Source organism: Nothobranchius furzeri, chromosome 5 (genome assembly GCF_043380555.1).
Source record: "Nothobranchius furzeri strain GRZ-AD chromosome 5, NfurGRZ-RIMD1, whole genome shotgun sequence".
Classification (NCBI taxonomy): Eukaryota; Metazoa; Chordata; class Actinopteri; order Cyprinodontiformes; family Nothobranchiidae; genus Nothobranchius; species Nothobranchius furzeri.
Window position 1 is genome coordinate 45,064,175 of NC_091745.1, and position 18,486 is coordinate 45,082,660.

The following is an 18,486-nucleotide window of genomic DNA, read 5'->3' on the forward strand; positions in this document are numbered from 1 at the left end:
TTTAAGACTAAAACTCTGCACGAGTCATTCATGGCAGCGGGGCCATCTCATCATCTCAATGTCACATCTATAAATCTCACATTGGCAGCCTGTTTCAGCACTGATAAGACATAATGGCTGTCCTCAAGCCCAGCGTGTGGCTACTGGACTCATTCAGGCTTCGCGCTGCTGGATTACATTTCACAGCTTGTGCACGTTTGATGCAGCTGTCTGCTGTTCAGTGCAGCACAACTACAGTGTCTCAACTGTATTTGGCATTTTTCTGTAGACGTCTTCAAATAAGAGGAGAAAAATATACTGCATCTACATTTGATATAATCATATAAACTCATGCTTTTAAATGTACAGATGATGTTTTATTTATTTTATTGTTTATGCAGAACATTTGTTTTTATGGCTTAAATGGTTTTATGTTGCCCTCGTGTTTGAGTTTCTAAGGAGAACTGTGCTTTCTGCAGACTTCAGCATTGTACTATGTTGAATTTAGATGACAGTCCTCAAATTGCAACAGAAATATGGGGACGCAGAGTTACGTCATGAAGAAATGCTTGATTATGCCGTTATTGTGAGGAATTTTTCCTGTCATCTAAGGTAAATAGATATTAGTGTGTGCTTCTCTCTGTAGGTGACAGAGGAGACAAGTCTCGTCCTTCTGACTTTGGGCTACCTGTGCTCCTGTAGAGGCATCATCAACGTCAAGGGCAAAGGAGAGCTCATGACGTTCTTTGTGCACACAGAGATGACTCGCTCACTGTCCCAAGGGAATGTAATGCCGTGAGACTGGCTGAGAAAAATTCTGGATTTGCACAGGACTTTAAGCTAAGCCCAAGGAGCAGGAAGAAGTTGCATCTAGTCCATGAAGAGAAGAAAACCTACCTATTACATTGCAAGTAACCTCTGCCACAGCTGTTGAATGCATTCTGTTACTTATGTGGGTGTCATTGGACAACAGGTAGCTAGTAAACCATGAAAATATTCTGAGATGGAAGGTTGTAACAGTCATCTACTACAGAAGTTCCTGTAATGGTATCAGATTGTTTCAGAAAAAGGAAACTATTTACAAGTGAGCATTGGAACTTTCCACTGAATCAGTATGCCGTTGGTTCATGAATGTTAAACAGTCATCCTAAAACATCCAACCAGTCTAGTAAAGGGGACGCTTGTTGAATAAACCAAGAAGCCAACAATGCATGCTTAACCTGATGAACTTGGTTGGAAGATGAAGTCTTGGATGTATTCTACAAGTAGTTTGGGACACACAAACATTTTCAAAGTTGTCTTCATACATTTGTTTATTCTCACATGTTTGTTCAACACAACAGATTTTGTGATGCTTGCTGAAAACAGAATCTGGGGCTGGATGCATTATTATGATTTATGTCCCACATGTTTTGATGTTTCAAAGTGGGTGTTGAGAATGGGCCAATTTTGTATGTGTGAGGTCAGATTTAAAGTTTCTTCATACAGCTGTGGGTTTGAAGGTGTGGTACACTTGTTTAATCAATACATTTGCAGTGGTCTCTAGTAGGAATGAACTAGAAGTGAGCCACATCACAGCTGAGCTTCAGACAGCAGGCTTTGACATTTCCTGATATTTGGACATCTTGCCCCGGATTGGTTAACAGCAACACGACTCTACCACTAACTTGCAACATTGATGTTTTATCTCCACTATAACACAAGCGGGAAAGAGTTCTGCTGTGTGGTGGAGTTGCTAATGCTAATGGTTAGCTTCTACCAGCTGAGACGCTCTCTGCTGTTTCAGGGGCGTGTCCAGGGAGTGGCCTGGGGTAGCACATGCCACCCTTGGAATCTAATTGGCCACCCCAGGTGCCACCACACTAATTTACCTTTAAATAGGCTTTTCACTGTCCACAAAAGGCTTGGGGGTAAAACAAAAAAAGCATAACCATTGGTGCCACCCATGCACAAAGTTGTGCCTCACCTGGGCCACCCCATTTTAAAACATCTGGACACGCCACTGTGCTGTTTCCTGGACGCTAAACCAACAACAGCCTTCCCTGTCGTGAGACACGATGGGTGAGTCCATGAATATTAAGTGACAGTGTGACGCAGATCTGTCAGGCTTTTCTAATCCTAGAGTTTCACCGTCTGTTTTCTGTCAGAAGCTACTGCAGGAGATAGGTGTAGGAGACTATTTTCATGTTCAGCCTGCATGAAGTATAATCAGAAATAATTGATCAAAAATGTTTTTTATTAGTGTTCCACACGTTTAAATTAATTATGTTTCATATAAAGATACTTAATACATTTTTGGAGATGTCTCAAAATTAGGATCACATTTTCATTTTTAAAAATCTTTTTTTACATGACCCAGAACAATAAAATACTGATTAATTACATCAGTAAAAGTATCTCACTTCTTACATAACAGGGCATAAATGTGCCTTCAGAGGAGGAAAGAACAGTACAAATGAATTATATTGTCAGAGATTTACCCACGTTTATGCATCCAGCCTCCGTTCTGAGCCAAACAGATTTGTTTCATCTTAAAAGAACAAGATGGTGTAAATATTTTGTTTCAAGGAGCGTGGTTTGTGTATAGAGTAGCTTTAGTGTGTATGGTGAAATGGTTTTGTAAAAAAAGAAAATACAACTAAAGTGTTTTGATGAGACCATTGATTTTTATTGCAAAAATGTAATTAAAATTTATATGTACTTTGTTCTGTTGAGTGTTCTTTACCTGAATGATTATTTTAACAACAAAACAGCACAGGGTAGCGTTTACAATAAAGAGGAAGAACATCTCACAGCAGACTGTACTTCTTTTGAGAGGAGGTTACATCACTCCCTAGTCTACAGCTCAGATGTGCGACAGCTGACACTGAAGATTGCACCTGGTCAGCAGACGGACAGAGTCTATGTGACTGGATTTCTCAGGGTCAGAACTGAATCTGTCACTGAATCTTCTCCACTTCTATCATAAATGTAATCTTCTAAATGAGAAATAATGAGACAACCCAACTAAATGCATCTACAATGTTGTTTCACTCAGATAATTTGACGTGATTAGCTGAGCTGCCTGAAAAAAAAAACAGAATCAATCACCTCATCAATCAGACGGGAGGAAATCCTAAAATATTTAAGTCTGAGTTGTGGTTCTTATAGCCCAGCTGCTCCTGCTGTCTCTCACATGAAAACAAAGAGCCCAACCCGAAACCCAGTAGCTCTACATTTGATGTAATCATATAAACTTAGGCAAAGACAGTTATTTATTTTCAAACATCTGTCTCTCTGACAACCCTAACCATTTTCATTCATTTTGCTATCCTCATCACCATTTTCCTTGAGGAAATTTTGATCAAAAGTGTTCGATGTCTACTCTGCATACACAACAACATAAAGTGATCATTTGACATCACAGAGAAGAGCCACGCCACGGAGGATCCAGTGTTCTGGGGGGAGGGACGTCTTCAGGTCCACAGTTGCTATGTAATTCATGTCTGTCCTTACTGGCTTCTTGTAAATCGGACAAGAATAGAGACGCAAATCCTTCACACCTGCAATATTCAACACACACACACAGAATTAATAAATAACGTGTTTCATGAAAAGCAAAAACAGTAGCAGCTGTCGAAGCGGTCCTTTAATTAAACACCTTTGGAAATAGAACAACTTGAAGTGTATGAAATATTAACATCGGTTTGGAGCCACTGGGTTGTGCAGCTGTGCTCAACACAACATCTGTTTTATAAAGTCAAATCTGCCACGAATCAGGAAAATAAATAAGGTTATTTGCTTCTCTGGCCACCTCTGAATTCTGTCTTGCTGGTTGTTCGTTTGTCGTCACAGCGTAACAAACTTGTGGAGTTTGCCTGGAGAGGCTCTCGTTAGCATAGAAACCACACAGGCAGCCCTCATCAAGGCAGTCTTCACAAACAATGCAACTAAGGAGGAGCCGAAGAAAATGATTAAGTCCAAACTCTTCACACGCTCACACACTTTACCAGCTGACACATGCTACATGTATTGCTGAAGCATTCTTTCACCAGCCGAGCAGCTTTGACAATAAATGACAATATCATCTGCTGCTACCTGCCTCGGGTCACACTGATGAGCCACAACATTAAAACCACCTGCTGAATACAAAGCAGAGGTTTATATTCCTGCTGAACCAGCAGTTGTTTGGTCTCTTTTCTGATGCATATTAATGCTGCTGCTGTGTAGGCAAGTGCACAATAAGTGCACACGTTTGTTGCAACAGTTTTGCATTCAAAAGCCTAAACTCTGTACGTATTGATCCCAGTGGCATTTGGAAATGTTAAAACCTTCTAAGCTGTGTTAAGCAGCAGTTCTTTAAAGCTGTTTAATGTCACGTTAGGTTTCTAGAATAATCAACTAAAGATGTTACTGACTTGTCTTTGTGCATTGGATTATGAATTCACATACATGGGCACAAATGATCCTATCAAGTTTGTTTCTATAGTTGTTTGTGCAATGACTCCACTTTACTTCCTTAGTCATCTAAAAATCCCAACATCTTCTAGCCCACTTCCAATAAGTTATTATGAAGAATAATCTCTCTCAAAGAAGATCTAACCATTTATTTTCTCATTTAGTAATCTAGTAATTTAGTAAACAACTGAGTTAGTATGGAGTATGTGATGTCTAGAGGTTTGAAATATCCACTTATATGGAAAATTTCATTAGACTAAACTACTTTTGTATGGAGTATGTTTTGCCCTCAGGTTGAAGTTTTGATTAATATCATTCATCCCTCAGCCTGGAGCTGGCAAATCTAAATAATAACACTTAAATGATGTAGGAATATAGTATCTCATTTTAGCTGGTTGGGCAAACAGTAAAATCCCTCAAAATTGATGTTAAATCCCAGATGATCCTCCATCCTCGCCTTAGAAGCTGTATCTGTGATTGAGATCTTGTGAGGTGTTGATGGAATCTGATAGCTTGGTTTCCATCACCTCCAGTAGTCCTCTTGTTTTGTGGCTGGTACGAGTCACAATTGAAAATGTGTAATGTCAGAATCAATACAAGTAGAGTATTTAACATGATGATTGATGATATTCACCTCACCCATCAGTGGTTTTAATGCTGCCAACGGTAAGTGTGCTCTTAGCTTATCTAGAACAAATACTCTGCTGCATAATGCTGGAAATTCATTCCCTAACACCATAAAGAGCATTAAGTCTGCTTGACATTTAAATGTTACATCCATCCAGTGACTGCGTGGGATGGGAAACCTCGAGGGGAGGAGTGAGACTTTACAATCCTCCTGAGACGGGTATCCATCCTCTGTTCTTGGATTAACATGTCTCACCATTGTTTTCGGCGTACATCCTAATCACGGGCATTGTCTCAAAGAGGACTTTGGGTTTGGAGTCAACGAGTTTGCAGTGGCGGCGCTCCCAGCCGGCCCCCTCCAGGTACAGACCGTAGACGTACACCCCCTCTGTGGGGGGTTGGGTGATGTCATCCTTCATCCACCTGGTCACCTCGTTACACAGCACCATGCGGTCCAGAGCCCAGCCCTTGTTGGCCCGGGTGATCTCCTGTGAGTTCATGGCAAAAATAAACTTAACCCTCCCACTGTCCTAATGGGTGTGACCCCGGGAGGAAAGTTGACCACTGAGCAGGGTTGATGGTTTATCACTTGGGTCCATGTGGCAGGGGTGAGGAGTGAGCACCACCTCACCCCTGCCACGTGGAGCTCAAGGGATAAACCATGAATCCTGCTCAATGGTCAACTTTCCTCGCGGAGTCACCCATAAAGACAGTGGGTGGGGGTGGGGGGTGTTAAAAAAAAGATTAAAGAAGTTCACGCTAAGTCATGTTTTCTGAAAATAATACAGGATTCAACAAAGTCTTACTCTACTGCTGAATACAGAGATACAGCATAATGTAAGTGACAGATGACTAGATCTCCAGCAACTGTCAGCACATTCATACATACAGAAATCAACAACTCCCCAGATAGTTTGTGATGCCAGTGTCCTGATAAAAACATAAAACATGCCTCCAGAGAAGCCACTCCACAGGCTCTGGGCCGGCTATTTGAGAAGATTCCTATTAGTCTGACAAATCCATTCACTATAAAATACAGACATTTCATTCTTGATGTTTCTTCTGTTTCTGGGGAGTTGGAATGTTTCTTCTCAGAGAATAAATAAAAACAGGAAGTCAAAAGCTGACATGAATACTAAATAATGCACAGCTTCTGCTGAGATCCTCAAACAGCATTGCTGTCTCTTCAAACACGCAGTTCCACTTTTCACTGTAAGATCTAATTACATTCACCGGCAAAGTTTCAGCACTAAAAGAGCAAGAGTACCACTGAAAAGACAATATTTGATCTGTTCTGGGATATTTGAAGGTACATGATGGTCCAGCAGAGCAGACTTACTCAACAGGACAATTTTAAACTTAAACTAGCATTAAAATATAACCCATTGATTCTTGATGTCATAAAGGAAAAAAAAAACATTTTTCAGAGTTGGGTGCAAATGCCTCATTTAAAAAAAATCTGTTTCTCACTATGTTTGATTCTTGTTTTCTAAATCAATTGCTGATCATTTACTTTTTATTTATCTCTTTCATTCTCGGTTTTTTGATATTTTAATATCTAACTGAAAAACCGTTAAGAATCAGCTCTAATGTTGATCAAGGAGAATTAAACATTCAGATCACATCCATGTAAAATTAGTTTCCTGGAGTTTATAGATGCCTTTCAGTGTGTGTGTGTGTGTGTGTGTGTGTGTGTGTGTGTGTGTGTGTGTGTGTGTGTGTGTGTGTGTGTCCCTGCCTCTCCCAGTGTGTACCATCTGCTCCAGTCCCTTGGCGCTGGGTAAATAGGTGTGCAGCCTGATTCTGTGTACCTGTCTCATGGCTGTCAGGAAGCCCTGCGGGTTGAAGAAGCCTGTCATCCAGAAGCAGTTGGGCCGGCCTTCAAAGATCCAAGCCTGAAACTGCCGGTTTCGCTCAAGAAGCTCTGTGAACCAGAACCCTAGGGTGCTGGAGGCCCACGATGCCTGCAAGAGAAAAACTAAGATGAGCAACAACACAATCCTGATCTACTGAAAACCAGCACCCAGGAGGATCTGAAGCGAAGAACAAGAGAAACAAAAATAATAACTCAATGTGAAATATTGTTTAAACTTAAAAAAAAAACTGTAGCAGTGTTGAATAAAAAGAGTATAAAAGAGCAGATCACAGAAGGTAGGAAGGCAGAATCACAGCCGGGTCACATTCAAGTTCTGATTTATTCTCTGTCCGAGCTTGAATGGCTAATAGTCAGCTGTTTGTGAGAGCGTAACTTGGTCCTGCTGAGTTCTACTGGTGCTGCATGCTTTCGCTTTCAATCCATTATGGTTCCAGTTAAGGTGGTTCTCCATTCATTATAAGACCAGGTTTGCAGGTTGTGCTCTAAATACTAAAGGGCATAAATCAGAGGTGTAGCATCATTAAGGGGAACATGGGTTCTCTGTGAGATAATGACCCACAACCCAGCTGAAAATACCTACGAATGGCTAACAACAAACACTTGGGCGTTTCAGAAGTGGTCCCTTTTCTAAGTCTTAGAAACAATAAACCCAGCTGGAGCTGTTTGCTGATGACCAAAGGGTGCAGAAGTCTTGTTAAGATTCACAGCAGCCATCTTATTGCAGTGGTTGCGTCCAAAGGTTGTGAACCAAACTATTAAATTAAGGGAAATGTTATTTTAAATATGAGCCATTTTAGATAGATTTTTTTTTATTATTCAGTTGAAACACAATGTCTGACTTTCCTTTGTTGACTTTCTGTGAATTATTAAAGATCACAATTCTATCTGTTCCATGCCATTTCATGAGGTTTTACTTTTTTAAATGGATGTGTAACAAATTGTATCCATGCTTGCATTGCTATGAACAGCAGGTAATCTACAGTCTGCTCACGTTTGTTTCATAGTGACTGACCTTCATCCAGCGCGCAGGAATGCGAGCGTCGTACATACAATCCAAGGCATCGCGCAGGTTCTCGCTCATGATGATGGTTCCATCAATAGCCAGCTTGAGGTCAGTCAAAGTGTTTCTGACCAGAACTATGACCCGCTGCATTCGATCGATCTCCTGACGAAGAAAGATGTTCATGGGCTGGAAAGGGCCCATTTTCTGCAGACGCTCTCTCACCTGATTTACAAGAAATGCACGCATGTGGCATTACTACAAAAACCATAACCACAGACTGGAGAAATAACTGAAACTTTACAAGGCCAGTGTTCACAACACAACATTAAATCATTCACTGCCAATGATGACTAAAGTCATCATTAGCATATTTTTTACGGTGTGGGCATCGGAACGAGCCCCCGCACCGTGAAAACAAACATCTCAGCTCTAAAGTCGATCTTAATCCGCATATATCACACGCCACGTGATCAGGAAGCAGAAAATCCATGTGTTAGAACGTTTTGAGCCGCTGCTGTAAAAAAAGTGAGGCACGAACCTGAAAAGCTTCTGCCGATCACAATTCAACCACGGATTATGAAAGAACGGGTAAAGAACGGATAAAGCTCGAAACGCGTGGATTCTTCCTGATGTAAGAGGTGAGTCTCCGCTTTGTTTTGGTTGTTTTGGTTGTTTTGGCGTTGACATCGTCCTAGCGCTCAACGTTCTGTGACTCTTAAAAATACAGTAAAAACGGTGAGAAACGCTGGCAGCGACTGATTTAGAATTTTCTGCAATTGAACAGGACACAAAAAACGCTGTTGGAAATCCAACAGGACAGAGGTTATTCCTGGAAGATATTTAGGGAACTGAAAAAGAACAAATGAACATGGTAGTGCAGTGAGTCATTCCCCACGTTAGCATGCACCTCTAGCACGAGTTCCTTTATTAAATTCCTTAGTGGGAACATTTTTCTGGATTCCCAAATGTCTTGTCCAGAGAAAGCACAATGTTTTTTAGGGACTTGTGACCTTGCTGGTGAAAACAGGAACCCCACTCAATTAGCTCACATGGGAAAAGCTGATATTGAAAGGTCTGATTTAACTTGTATAACTTGAATTACTTGAACTTGATCATGGTCATCTTCTCTTTTCTACCCCACAAGTTCAGAAATTGTTCAGAAATAAGGTTTCTATGGTGGTCCTATTAGAAAAACAAAGATGTCTGCTGCAGATTTTGGTTGTTTGATAAAGACGTCGGTCAAAATGAAGACATGCTTGCGATTGGATTATTTCCGGAGCTGTAGACACAATTTTCCATCAATTACAACAAATAGTTTTAAGCACAGAAACCAGACTACATTTTTATGTGAACTTGTTCTTGATGTAAAACAGAGATCAGCGGGGCTAAAGTGAAAGTGTGATGTGTTAAGTGACAAAATAGCTTTGCACCTTGTGCCAGAGTCGCACCTCACCTTCTCTTTGTGACAGACAACGAGAGGAGCCTCAAAATAAAACCAAGCAAACAAGTTTCAGCAGTTTCTGTTTTTTTTCTGTCTTGCACAACCCAAACCTCTTCTGCTTCAGGTTTTTTGGGGAAAACACAAACATACTTCAAAGGGTATGTAGTTGGGAGGCAGTTTCTCTAGCATGTCGTCAGCGAGCCTGGACACTGCAGCCTCTCTGGTCTCGCCCCCGCCCGATGAGCTGTCTTTAGGCTGAATACTTAGGATGGTGTCCAGAACGTCTTTAGCCTGTTTGCTCTGAAAGGTAATGTCTGCATTCGGGTGGAGGCCGAACACCTCTGGTGTGTCATAGGCTGGGAGGCTCTGTAAAAAAGAAGCAGCAACAACTCTTTCAGAAAGGACTGTGAAATATTCCTTTTTATTTTACAACGATTGAGAGACCCAATGCCATCCTTAAATTGATTTAAATGACCCATCTGAGCTATTATAAACCTCCCCTACAGTGTAGAACAGACAGCTCCGTTTTCTTTTTTGTGCATATTTGAAGGAATTCTCTCCAGGTCCAAGCAATGCTGTTGTCTGCAGGTCCGCAGCTACACATGGTAACACCAGTACTTTTTTTGTCACCCTCCAGTGAGGAGAATCAGGGAGTAACATATGGATGAGTCAGACAAAACGGTGCATGCCTCTGAACAACACGTATGGCATGCTGTTGAAGGAATGGGATCATCGCCAAGCTTCACAGAAACAAAGATTGGTGCAATACCAAACTTCAGCTCCTGTCCAGATGAAAACAAGCACTACCTGCACACTCACCAAGTCTTTGTTGTGCTTTTACCTGTAAATTAGCTTCAGCCGAACCACTTACCAAGAACCTCTTATGCTGATGCTTTTCTCTGCTCAGCTGAACCGACTCCGCACTCTGATAGGAGCCCTGTAGCATCCATCCATCCATTGTCTGAACCTGCTTGTCCATGTGGGGGGGGGGGGGGGGGGGGGGGGGGGTGCCTATCTCCAGCGCTCAATCGGCAATCAGGCAGGGTACACCCTGGACAGAGTGCCAATCCATCGCAGGGCAACACAGAGACACACAGGACAATTAATCATGCACACACACACTCACACCTAAGGACAATTTAGACAGACCAATCAACCTAACAGTCATGTTCTTGGACTGTGGGAGGAAGCCGGAGTACACGGAGAGAACCCACGCATGCACAGAGAGAACATGCAAACTCCATGCAGAAAGATCCCAGGCCGGGAAGCGAACCCAGGACCTTCTTGCTGCTAGGCAACAGCTCTAACCACTGCGACACTGTGCAGCCCTGCCCTGTAGCAATCAATACCAATTTTCCAGCTGGCCTCATAGGATGAATTACTCAACCATGCACATGTAAACCCTGTTGATTTAACCATTAATCAGGAAGCCAAAAGAAATCTCTGGAAAAACAGTGGCTCATTAACAAGCTTTGTCTGGCTCCGATCCACCAGGAGGCCAACAGCTGGGATGCTTTTGAGATAAAGAATAAAAGTTCATACATATAAGAAATAAATCTATTTACAACTTTTTAAATTGATCAGGTGAACATAAATCTCGCATTGTGTTTTGTGACAGTGGTGATAAATGTAATATCTATATCTTAAATGTGTTTTTATTTTTACACTGATGTCCAGATCTGATCTCAGATCAGGGTCCCAGTCAGTGCATTTTTTAATTATCATTATCAGAGGAGCTCCTAATCTCTATTGTTGTTTGTTTTACTTCAACCAGCAATACAACACCAACGTTTTACAACAGGGAAGACTCACTTTCATCCAAAGATACCCAGGAGCTGGAGGTAGACACAAGGGAACCAACAACTGATAAAAATTACATTTGTTTGCAGAACTGTCTACAGAAACCTGATTTTTTGTAATAACTACATTGTACCTATATCACTGTGAGTAGAGTTAAAATGTGTGCTTTAAAATGAAAAATTAATAAATAAATAAAAACAAGTGTTGGTCAATATTAACCCTCTGGAGGCAGGCGTTGCAGATTTGAAATACTTAAATCCTACTACCTGGTTACTCCACGTACGTATTTCATGAGCATGTTTTAACTCAGAAGTACCCCTGAAGGACTTAGATGTTCGTCCTTTTATCAAAACTTACTTTGAGCCTGCGAGGGTTAAAACAACTCAGATCTGTATAGCAGACAAAGGATCCTGATTGGGACATCCCTGATTATTGATGATTTCTTTTTTTCAGAGACAACTGAACTAAACCCTGTTAAAACCAGTTTAATCAAGGTTCCCTTGATCAGAACTCTGAACCATTGTATTCTCACTCATCAGAAAGCATATCAGGAAAATTGTATAAAGTATCTCCTGCCTAAAAATACTTTGGCATGCCACAGAGGTGGAGGACTAAAACCTCAAATACTCTGACAGGAAGATGACGTCCCTACAACTAGGCTAATGTTTATAGTTGTTAAGAAAATAAGAAGACTATGCATACAGCAGCTTTTTTAATCATCCATCAGGGTGTGAAGTCAAACTGAGTCAAACTCCAGCAGGAAGGTTTATCAAAACACCAAGAAAACTGGGGCAAAATGAAAAGGGGAGTCAGAATAGGTCACTTATTTCCTCTTAGGGAATTTCACCTTTGTTCCTGTCTGTCTGCATTTATTTGGGGACACACTCACACATAGACACTGTGCTCTGCTTTGCTCTGTTCTGTCTCCTCAGATTAGGTCCTGACACAAATGCGAAATTGAGTCTGACAAAGAGAATGAAAGGTTCTTAACAAAATCTAAGTGTGTGTGTTTATACGTGGTCTGTGTTTGTGTGTGTTTTTTCTCCAAGGCTATGTTTGTCATTCTTCATTCAAGAGGTAGGACAGAAGAACAAGCTTGTTGAGCCTGGCAGTCCTGCGCATCCATCATGGTGAAACTGGCTGTAATGAAACAAGCTGAGAGACTGCTCCCACAGAAGCACACACTCGCAAAAACGATGGGTTACAATCACACAATAAAATCACTTATAATCTGTAATAAAATTAGCAAACTTTATCAGATGGTGGCCTGCAGTTTCATGTGACAATACAAAGTGATATTTAAAATGTTTCCACTTTAGTCCTGTTTGACGATGTTAAAAAGGGGTCTTATCAGGGTCATTTCAAAGTGTGTTTGTTTATCCTATGGAGAGAGTTACCTGGATGTAAGACAAATACTGGTCAATGCTGGAGCATTTTGGGATGCTGTAGCCTTTGTAGAAGTTGAAGGTGGGTCCAAACATGTTCTCACTGAACCACACCTTTGCAAAGGTGTTGAGAAGACGTTTGTCATAGTCATCAGTTACACGTCCACCATACTGGATCTCTCCAATCATGTACTGTACTGTGCTCCATGACACACCCTGAGGAGAAAATAAGTGGTTCTTTGTAAGATGACAACAACACATGGAGTTGATTCATGTCAACCCTGTGTGACAGCATTAGTAAGTTAGCTGAAACGTCTTTGTGGCCTTAAATCATCTGACTTAATTCACATTTCATCAAAGGTTTATGGAAGAGAGTTGTTTGCCAAACAAAAACTTAATTTACCTTTTTGATGTCCATGTCGTCAAGATGGTTCTGAATAAACTGGACTGTTGCATTGAAGTCCGCTTGGTTGAACTCATAGGGGATGTTCCATCCCAAAGGTCCATACTTCCTCCTCTCCTGCACCGTGCTGTGGAGAAACGCCACTGCATAGAGCATTGGCTTCCACTGGACCATGTTACTAACATCCAAAAGGTCCTGGTTTATACCTGTTGAAGAACACGATGAATCAGCTGAGTGTTCTTGAAGGAGGCACATTTAGGCCACAGAAAGTTAATTATTATTGCAGCAAAAACAAATACAATTCAGGTAGTTTTTTCTATATTGGCCACTATGTTTTGTGACATTTAAATAAACTAAACACATTGCTAAGGATAAAATTACAATTGTTTCTAATCTATTGATGAAATGTATTTTCTCCTTTCAGCCAGAGGAAACAGTAAACAAACACATGAACAAGAGTTGCCCTTCAGAAACAAAGCACCATCCTTTTTCAACATGATTCAGGAAAAGGGTAGCTGGTTTCTGCATATTAAATACTCTTCCCTGTCTGGCCCTTTGAGTCCTGAATAAAAACACAAAATATGTGGTTCAACGTGTCTAAAATTTCACAAACCTTCCCCAAGGCTCTTGGTACTTGGGTGTAAAATGTACTGAATTAAGAAACGGGCAGGTGTTCCTTTTGCATTTCATCTTTTGATCAACTCTTCCCCTTAGGACAGGATGAGAGTCTAGTTCTATCTGTATGTCTGCACCAACTAGTCAGTTGCTTACAAATGCTCACATCAAGAATAACCGGATGTAATTATGCATACTAATCATTCTGTTATGTACTCTGTTGACATTTTAGTTTATTTCCAAAGTATTTATGGGTAGCAGGGTTTCCAGGCCTCAAAAAGGTACTGAAATGTGAAAATTCTGATTCCATATACAATCTTAATTTAGCCTGTTCAAATAATGAGTTCATGATTTCAAGGTTTAAACAATGATTTTAATGTTAAAGGTACATGAACTCTTCAAGCAATCAATGGATGTGCAGATCATGCCTATACTTGTCACGTTGAGAGGATGGTTGGGACCCAAAATACAGATTACCCAGACGACATGAGGCAGGAATTGATATAAAGTAAAAAATCCTTTTATTGAAGGATGAACAAAAATAAATCCAAAGGCATGGAGCCCAAAATCCAGAAATCCAAAAGCAGGAGAACAAAGCTCAATTAGAGCACAAACTGGGGACCAGACAGGAAGCTCACACAGAGCACCAAAGAACAACCCTGACAAACAACAATGGACCGACAAGAACAATGAGACAAGGAGGGCTTATATAGACAGGGAGGAGCAATTAGGGAAACAGGAAGCAGGTGTGTGGAGTGAGGCTGGAGGGAAGGCAGGTGACAACAATTATCTGGATGGGAAAGAGAACCAGTGGAGGGCAGATAAACCTAAAACTGTATAAAACACAAAACTAAACCTAAAGACTAAGGGAAAGACTCACACAAACTCATACACATACTGACACACACAAACTCATACACACATACAATGAACTGGGGAACAAAAGGCTGGAGCTACAACTTGACACACAACAGAGATGCAGACAAAGGACACATGAGGGCGCCAAGAGAACACAAAAGGAGAACCTGGAGTGGGAACTGGAGGAGCTGGGGAACAAAGGGACACAGAACATGACAATACTGCATCTGTCAGTCAAGACCAATTTTGCAGGATGAGCAAACTAGGTCTTTGCACAGTTAGAAGTAACTCATATTCATATTTTTAAATCATTATCTTGTTCCAATAGATGCTAAAACAACCATTTACAAAATGTCTCTCAGCCACCTCCACTCCATTTGGGAAGAATTCCACATTTGCAACTCAAGCCTCTCTGGAGTTCCACAAAGATACATATTTCACAGGAAGCCACACTTTATGGTAATCGGTGTTTACGACTTTGAACAGATGAGTTAGAGATGGATGCCATTTATTGTATTGTGTTCATCTTGGCAGAGCCTCTAAAGAAACAAACATTTAACTGATGAAACAAAAAAGAGAAAAGAACCCCATACCAAAAGAGCAGACAAACAAAAGTCTACATGGAAAAGCATTTTCTGTATCGCAAGACCTCAAAAAATGAAGGATTCAGACCTCTCGATCATGTTGTTGCGCTTATAAGTGTAACTTTAAAGCTTCTATATCAAATTTGGCTCAAAACATTTTTTTTCATGCCTCTTAGCAACCTTCTAAAGCTTGGTTTATGCTTGACGCATTCACTTTCCGCGCGGTGATGCGGCTCGCGGCTGGAACGCGCTTCACAACTCGCAGTGTTTATGGTTTGTGCGGGCTCGTCTCCGCGGTGAGCCAATATTCTCCCAAACTGAACGGGGCAGCATGGAGCTCTACAGCATGCATCCAACACTACACCATAGTAGAAGTAGAAATCACTGTTTACAACATGGTATTTCAGCATTTTTAACAGTGTCCTCGTCTTTTCCGACAGTGCAAGCTATTTCTCTCCAAGAATTATTAACAACATGTTGATCACGGTGATCTCTGAGAGCTGAATCATACAAATGTCTGTATTTACGAACCTCTGCCGTGCCGGTCCGCCATGTTTTTCCGCGTCCGACCGTCCGCGTGGTTAGAAATTTTCCAAGGTGCGCGTTGCGGAAATCTTGGGCCGTGCGGAGACGCGGTGGAGGGGCGTGGTTGTTAAAATTACGCAAAATGACACAACTTTTCCGCGCGGAGCCGTGCGGACCTCGCGGACGCGTCAAGCATAAACCAACCTTTACATAGTATAGCTATACATATATTGTGGAGATTAAAAAAAATAGATAAGTGGTTCTCTTGCATTTGTCTTTAAACCTCTGCCAACAACATGACTGGGATCAAAAGCAGCCATTGGACAAACCGATTGTCGGTCTTGCCAAACCGCCACACTTCCTTTGGTCCTCCATTCATTACACACTCTCGCATAACTTTCTCAGTAGCCTAAGTGTAGAGTGTCCCCCCTGGGAGATCGGGGTTCAAATCTCGGTCGGGTCATACCAACGACTTTACAAAAAATGGGACCCAATGCCTCCCTGCTTGACCCTCTGCTTTAAGGGGTTGGGTTGGGGGGTTAAACCACCAGTTTCCAAGCTCAGCTACTCCCCACAAGCATGGTCAAATGCGGAGATGTAATTCCACCAGTGTGTGATGATGTGTTATGACTGGTTCTCTGCTCAATTATATCAGAGACGGGGAAAGAGCTGATTGCTACCATTTCAACCTTAGGATCAACTACCAGATTCCCAAAAAGAAAAACACCATTTGAAGTCACGGACAACAAAATACTTTTGGACCTTGAAAACAGCAACTGGTGTTTTACACATTCTCATTTTCTATGGCAATGTGGGTTTCCGATTTCAGTGGACGCAGAACCAGTTAAGATACCTGAGGAAAGGGGTTTAGCATGCAAAGCCTAGCTTGGTTGCAGATTTGCTATAACAGCTTTATTATGTAGTCAACTGGTTTGAAAACATGGGTGCACAGTAAGAGTGGGGGATTTTAGGGGGTGTTAAAGCAAGCCAAAACTGTCGTGTCCCTTTAAGCTAAGTCACACTCAATCTCACCTCCATAGGTCCTCTTAAGGCCCGTCTTGAGACCCTGAGGTGGTTCGTTGGTGAACTTGATCGACATTTGTAGGAGCATGATGGGGAAGTTCCTGTGGACCTCAGTTGTCATCCAAAGACGAAAGCTGTCATAAATGAAGTCTGTTTCTGTCACCGTGTCCATTAGTTCATCCATGAAGTCCAGACCCAGGTGGCAGTTCTGAAGTAAGGCCCAACCACCCTGGAACAACACCAGTGGCAAAACTGTGACGCGATAAAGTCATAAGGAAACCATCAGAAACTAGACATCATTGTCTAGTTCCCTATAAGTTCTACATCAGCTATCAAAGTAAATAATGTTATTACGGCAGCAGCCTCACAACACTGACTCACATTAGCCATCGTCTGCTGCAGGAGCTTGCGAGCATGGACCTCTTGTCCTTGCCCCATGGACACATATCGAGTCTCAATCTTCAGCTTCTTGCCCAGTGCAGTGATGGAGTCTGTTGGATCTGATCCCATTGAGAGGAAGCAGATGAGAGGTGTTCGTGGGTCTGATTCCTCCACATCTTCTCCAAGTCAAGAATTACCCCCTCGTGTACTTCTCCCCCATTGTGCTCATTATGTATTTACGGCCTGCGAGGGGAAAGGATCAAATGGGGCAACCTTATGCTTGGTGATGCAGAAAATCTAATACATAAGGGAGAAAATGCATTCAGTGGAGCAGTAACAGAACGGGCGAAACAAGAATAAATTGACTTTTCTCTGAAGGTCGCTAACTTAAGGAATATTTTAGAGATTTATTTTTTCTGGGCTTCAGGTTTTCAGTCTGCAGAATACGAGGCTTGACAAGAACAGCTGCTGGAGTGTGAGCACAACTGGATGAGTTCCTCTAGGCTTGTTTTCAGTGGACCAAAACACTGAAAACATCATAAAAATAATAAAATTTCAGAAATGCTCACTAGTTTCTGTAGTTTCAGGATTTTACTTCACTGCTGAATGTAACCCCCCCCCAAAAACAAAACCACCTGTGCTTTAGGATACTGTGAAAAAACTGGTATCTTTGTTTTAATCTCCTTACACCCAATAGATTTTCATGACAAGGTTTTTAAAATATTATTAATTTTAGCTTTCAATAATGATTGCCAACAACTGTGTTTGATCAATACAGCACTCATGGATGTAATTTTCACTTTAGAAGTGGAGGGGACACGGAAGGGGGGGTTGGGGGTGTTGGCGGGGGGGGGGGGGGGGGGTGGGGGGCTTGTATCTTTACAGTATGTTCAAATGGAAAACAGGCTTCAACACAAACAGTTGCTTTCCGCTTGGTCCTAGAGCTCAACCAGTGTCAATTTAATGTAGCGTAATATTGTGTTTGGATGGTAAAAAGTGCAGGGGTCAAAACTTGACTTTGGGAAAAGTGGAGGGGACATGCCCCCCCCCCCCCCCCCCCCCCCCCCACAAAAAAAATTACGTCCATGACAGCACTGTCTTATTTAAAGGAAAATCAATTATCAGTCTGTTCAGATGTGAAATTCTAGTTCAGGCAAAACGGCGGTCCAGTGGGTTAGCATTGTTACTTTGTGGCCAGAAGGCATAATCCAACATAGCTATTAGCCAAAAAATCTTGAAAAAAAGGATATGACTTTGTTTTTCTGAAAATTTAGCGAGTCTGGCTTGTCCATCAACATACCCAGAGGTCCTGTAGTACAAGGACAAGTGGGTATGATTATGAATCACCATCAACTAAACAAATGGGTAAAAAATAAAAATAAAAGAAAGTTAGAGGTTTCTTTTATTTTTACAAACAGCCAGATCATTTTAGCTTGAGTTTCTTTGTGAAAGGTTTTTAATGAAATAAAATCAATTACTAATGAAATAACTTGTTTAATTATAGATCTCAAAATTTTCACAATTTGTCCTAAATTACACAAAAGATGTC

At 41.4% G+C, this 18,486-nt stretch overlaps 2 protein-coding genes across 5 annotated transcripts in view; one reads left to right on the plus strand and one right to left on the minus strand.

Annotated features, from left to right (window-relative positions):
- adcy2a (adenylate cyclase 2a) overlaps positions 1-2,684 on the plus strand; it is a 90,499-nt gene extending 87,815 nt beyond the window's left edge. For all 4 annotated transcript variants that reach the window (XM_015949128.3, XM_015949129.3, XM_015949130.3 and 1 more), the window contains one exon: positions 626-2,684. In XM_015949128.3, coding sequence (XP_015804614.2) covers positions 626-778 — 153 coding nt within the window. In that variant the 3' untranslated portion in view covers positions 779-2,684. The remainder of the gene's footprint in view (positions 1-625) is intronic.
- Positions 2,685-2,894: 210 nt separating this feature from the next.
- dnah5 (dynein, axonemal, heavy chain 5) overlaps positions 2,895-18,486 on the minus strand; it is a 133,733-nt gene continuing 118,141 nt past the window's right edge. The window contains 11 exon segments of the mRNA XM_070551922.1: positions 2,895-3,521; positions 5,300-5,531; positions 6,855-7,007; positions 7,932-8,144; positions 9,514-9,729; positions 12,561-12,764; positions 12,952-13,157; positions 16,566-16,785; positions 16,938-17,107; positions 17,110-17,142; positions 17,145-17,180. Coding sequence (XP_070408023.1) covers positions 3,370-3,521; positions 5,300-5,531; positions 6,855-7,007; positions 7,932-8,144; positions 9,514-9,729; positions 12,561-12,764; positions 12,952-13,157; positions 16,566-16,785; positions 16,938-17,107; positions 17,110-17,142; positions 17,145-17,180 — 1,835 coding nt within the window. The 3' untranslated portion in view covers positions 2,895-3,369.